This window comes from Gastrolobium bilobum, unplaced genomic scaffold, assembly GCF_033153095.1.
Source record: "Gastrolobium bilobum isolate Gb01-03AN ecotype WA unplaced genomic scaffold, APGP_CSIRO_Gbil_v1 utg7290, whole genome shotgun sequence".
Taxonomy (NCBI): domain Eukaryota; kingdom Viridiplantae; phylum Streptophyta; class Magnoliopsida; order Fabales; family Fabaceae; genus Gastrolobium; species Gastrolobium bilobum.
Genome location: NW_026898915.1, coordinates 285,768 through 288,817, shown reverse-complemented (window position 1 = coordinate 288,817; position 3,050 = coordinate 285,768). Strand labels below are relative to the sequence as shown.

The 3,050-nt window shown below is 39.9% G+C and overlaps 1 protein-coding gene across 1 annotated transcript; it reads left to right on the top strand.

Moving 5' to 3' along the window:
• Positions 1-319: 319 nt before the first annotated feature.
• On the top strand, positions 320-2,668 carry LOC133285431 (pentatricopeptide repeat-containing protein At2g22070). Its single transcript, XM_061482645.1, has one exon. It carries the CDS (start codon positions 320-322, stop codon positions 2,666-2,668), a length of 2,349 nt encoding a protein of 782 aa, XP_061338629.1.
• Positions 2,669-3,050: the final 382 nt, after the last annotated feature.

Here is a 3,050-nt window from a genome sequence, read left to right as displayed (position 1 = left end):
TTTTTTAACTATATATTCTCGAAAATACATAATTAAAAAATAATTTTAATATTATAAATATATATTTTCAAAAATATATACTTAAAATATAATTACAGAAATTCACGTAATATGAGAGAAAGAGGGAGCCATATAAACAAAAGGTTACTGGGGTCTGGGCGTACTCGACTACTTGTTCGACGTGGTGCAGTGTAGAAGGTCGCAACATATTTGAATTCCGGTTTTTCAAATCGTTACAGTAATAACAACGAAGCCTTAATGTTGGTGCAAGCTTGGGAGGGAAACATTGTCACCAATTCAACACATTGTGTTTGTGTTGATGGAGACCCCAAAACCTCCCTCCCATTCGGATTTATACGTCTATCTTCTACAGTCTGCAATCAAATCCAGAGACCCATTCATCGGAAGATCAATTCATGCTCGAATCATCAAACAGGGCTTTCACTTGGGTGTCTTCTTGATGAACAACCTCCTCAATTTCTATGCTAAAACTGGTTCCTTCTCTGATGTTCACCGCGTGTTCGGTGAAATGCCCCTTAAGACTACGTTCTCTTGGAACACCATTCTCTCCGCGTATGCTAAAGGGGGCAACATGGAAGCTGCACACCGTGTGTTTGATGAAATTCCTCAACCTGATTCCGTCTCCTGGACTACGATGATAGTGGGGTATAACCACATGGGTCTTTTCAATAGCGCCATTCAGACGTTTCTGAACATGATTTCCTCTGGAATTTCGCCAACCCATTTCACGTTTACCAATGTTCTTGCCTCATGTGCCGCAACTGAAGCCTTGGATATTGGTAGGAAGGTTCATTCCTTCATTGTAAAACTGGGGCTGTCCAGTGCTGTTCCTGTAGCAAATTCACTGCTTAACATGTATGCAAAGTCAGGTGATTCGGTGATGGCAAAGGTTGTTTTCCACCGAATGAGGGTGAAAGACAAATCAACTTGGAATACTATGATTTCAATGCATATGCAGTTTGGTCGACTTGACCTTGCACTAGCCCTTTTTGAGCAAATGACTGATCCAGATATTGTTTCTTGGAATTCCATCATAGCAGGATATGGTCATCACGGATATGACATTAAAGCCCTGGAAACATTTTCTAGTATGCTTAAGAGTTCATCTTTAAAGCCGGATAAGTTCACATTGGGAAGTGTTCTGTCAGCTTGTGCCAATCTTGAAAACTTGAAACTTGGGAAACAAATCCATGCACATATGGTAAGAGCTGATATTGACATATCTGGAGCAGTGAGAAATGCTCTAATCTCGATGTATGCAAAATCAGGTGGCAATGAAATTGCGCAAAGGATTGTAGAACTAACCGGTACTTCAAGTCTTAATGTCATAGCATTCACATCATTGTTGGACGGCTATGTCAAAGTTGGGGATATAAACCCAGCGAGAGAGATATTTGATTCATTAGAATGTCATGATGTGGTTGCATGGACTGCCATGATTGTCGGTTACGCACAAAATGGCTTAATTAGTGACGCTTTGGAGCTCTTCAGGTCAATGATTAGAGAAGGTCCAAAGCCAAACAATTATACCCTGGCAGCAGTATTAAGTGTCTTTTCGAGCTTGGCTTCCCTGGATCATGGTAAGCAGCTTCATGCAACTGCCATACGATTGGAAGAAGTATCATCGGTTTCTGTGGGTAATGCTTTAATTACCATGTACTCAAGATCTGGAAGCATCAAAGATGCAAGGAAAGTATTCAAACAGATATGCTCCAACAAGGATACATTGACTTGGACTTCCATGATTATAGCTCTAGCTCAACATGGTCTCGGAAACGAGGCCATAGAACTGTTTGAAGAGATGATGAAATTTAACCTAAAGCCTGATCATATTACTTATGTTGGTGTGTTGTCTGCTTGCACACATGTGGGATTGGTAGAACAGGGTAAGTATTACTTTAGTTTGATGAAAAATGTTCATCACATTGAACCCACCCCCAGCCACTATGCATGCATGATTGACCTGTTTGGACGTGCTGGATTGCTTGAAGAAGCATATAATTTTATAAGAAGTATGCCTATTGAACCAGATGTTATAGCTTGGGGGTCGCTTTTGTCTTCTTGCAGGGTTCATAAAAATGTGGATTTAGCTAAAGTGGCCGCTGAAAAATTGCTTCTTATTGATCCCAATAATAGTGGGGCTTACTCAGCGCTTGCTAATACGCTTTCAGCTTGTGGCAAATGGGATGCTGCTGCTCAGATTAGGAAGTCAATGAAGGAGAAAGCAGTGAAGAAAGAACAGGGGTTCAGTTGGGTTCAAATCCAGAACAAGGTCCATATTTTTGGGGTTGAAGATGCGCTTCACCCACAAAGAGATGCGATTTACAGTATGATTTCAAAAATATGGAAGGAGATAAAGAAAATGGGCTTTACTCCAGACACTGATTCTGTATTGCATGACCTAGAGCAAGAAGTGAAGGAACAGATCCTTAGACATCATAGCGAAAAACTCGCTATTGCATTTGCATTAATAAATACTCCTGGATACTCTACACTAAGGATCATGAAGAACCTTAGAGTTTGTAATGACTGCCATTCCGCCATAAAATATATCTCAAAGCTTGTGGGAAGAGAAATTATAGTAAGAGATGCCACGCGTTTTCATCATTTCAAGGATGGTTCATGTTCCTGTCATGATTACTGGTAGGAGATACAGTGGAATTTCATGTAGAATCTGACTGCAATTTGATAAGTAATTTACAAGTATATTTAACTGAAAACGAAGGGGTTCTTGATACAATGGTTGGTGTTGTTGTCATGTCATCCGGAAGTTACAGGTTTGAATTATGTAATGAGCCTCTTGCAAATGTAAGATAAGAGTACTCATTACAAACCCTCTCAATGGGTCTGACCCTTCCATAGATCCATTGCATAGTGGGAGCTTTACAGCACATGTCCTTTTTTTAGTGAACCGAAAATAATATAAACCTTAACAGGAGCATAGATTTGTCATTATTTTCTATCTTAGTTGGCTTTTGACTGAGATTTGGCTTCAAGTGAACGAGTACAAGAATGCTTAGAGTTGATCA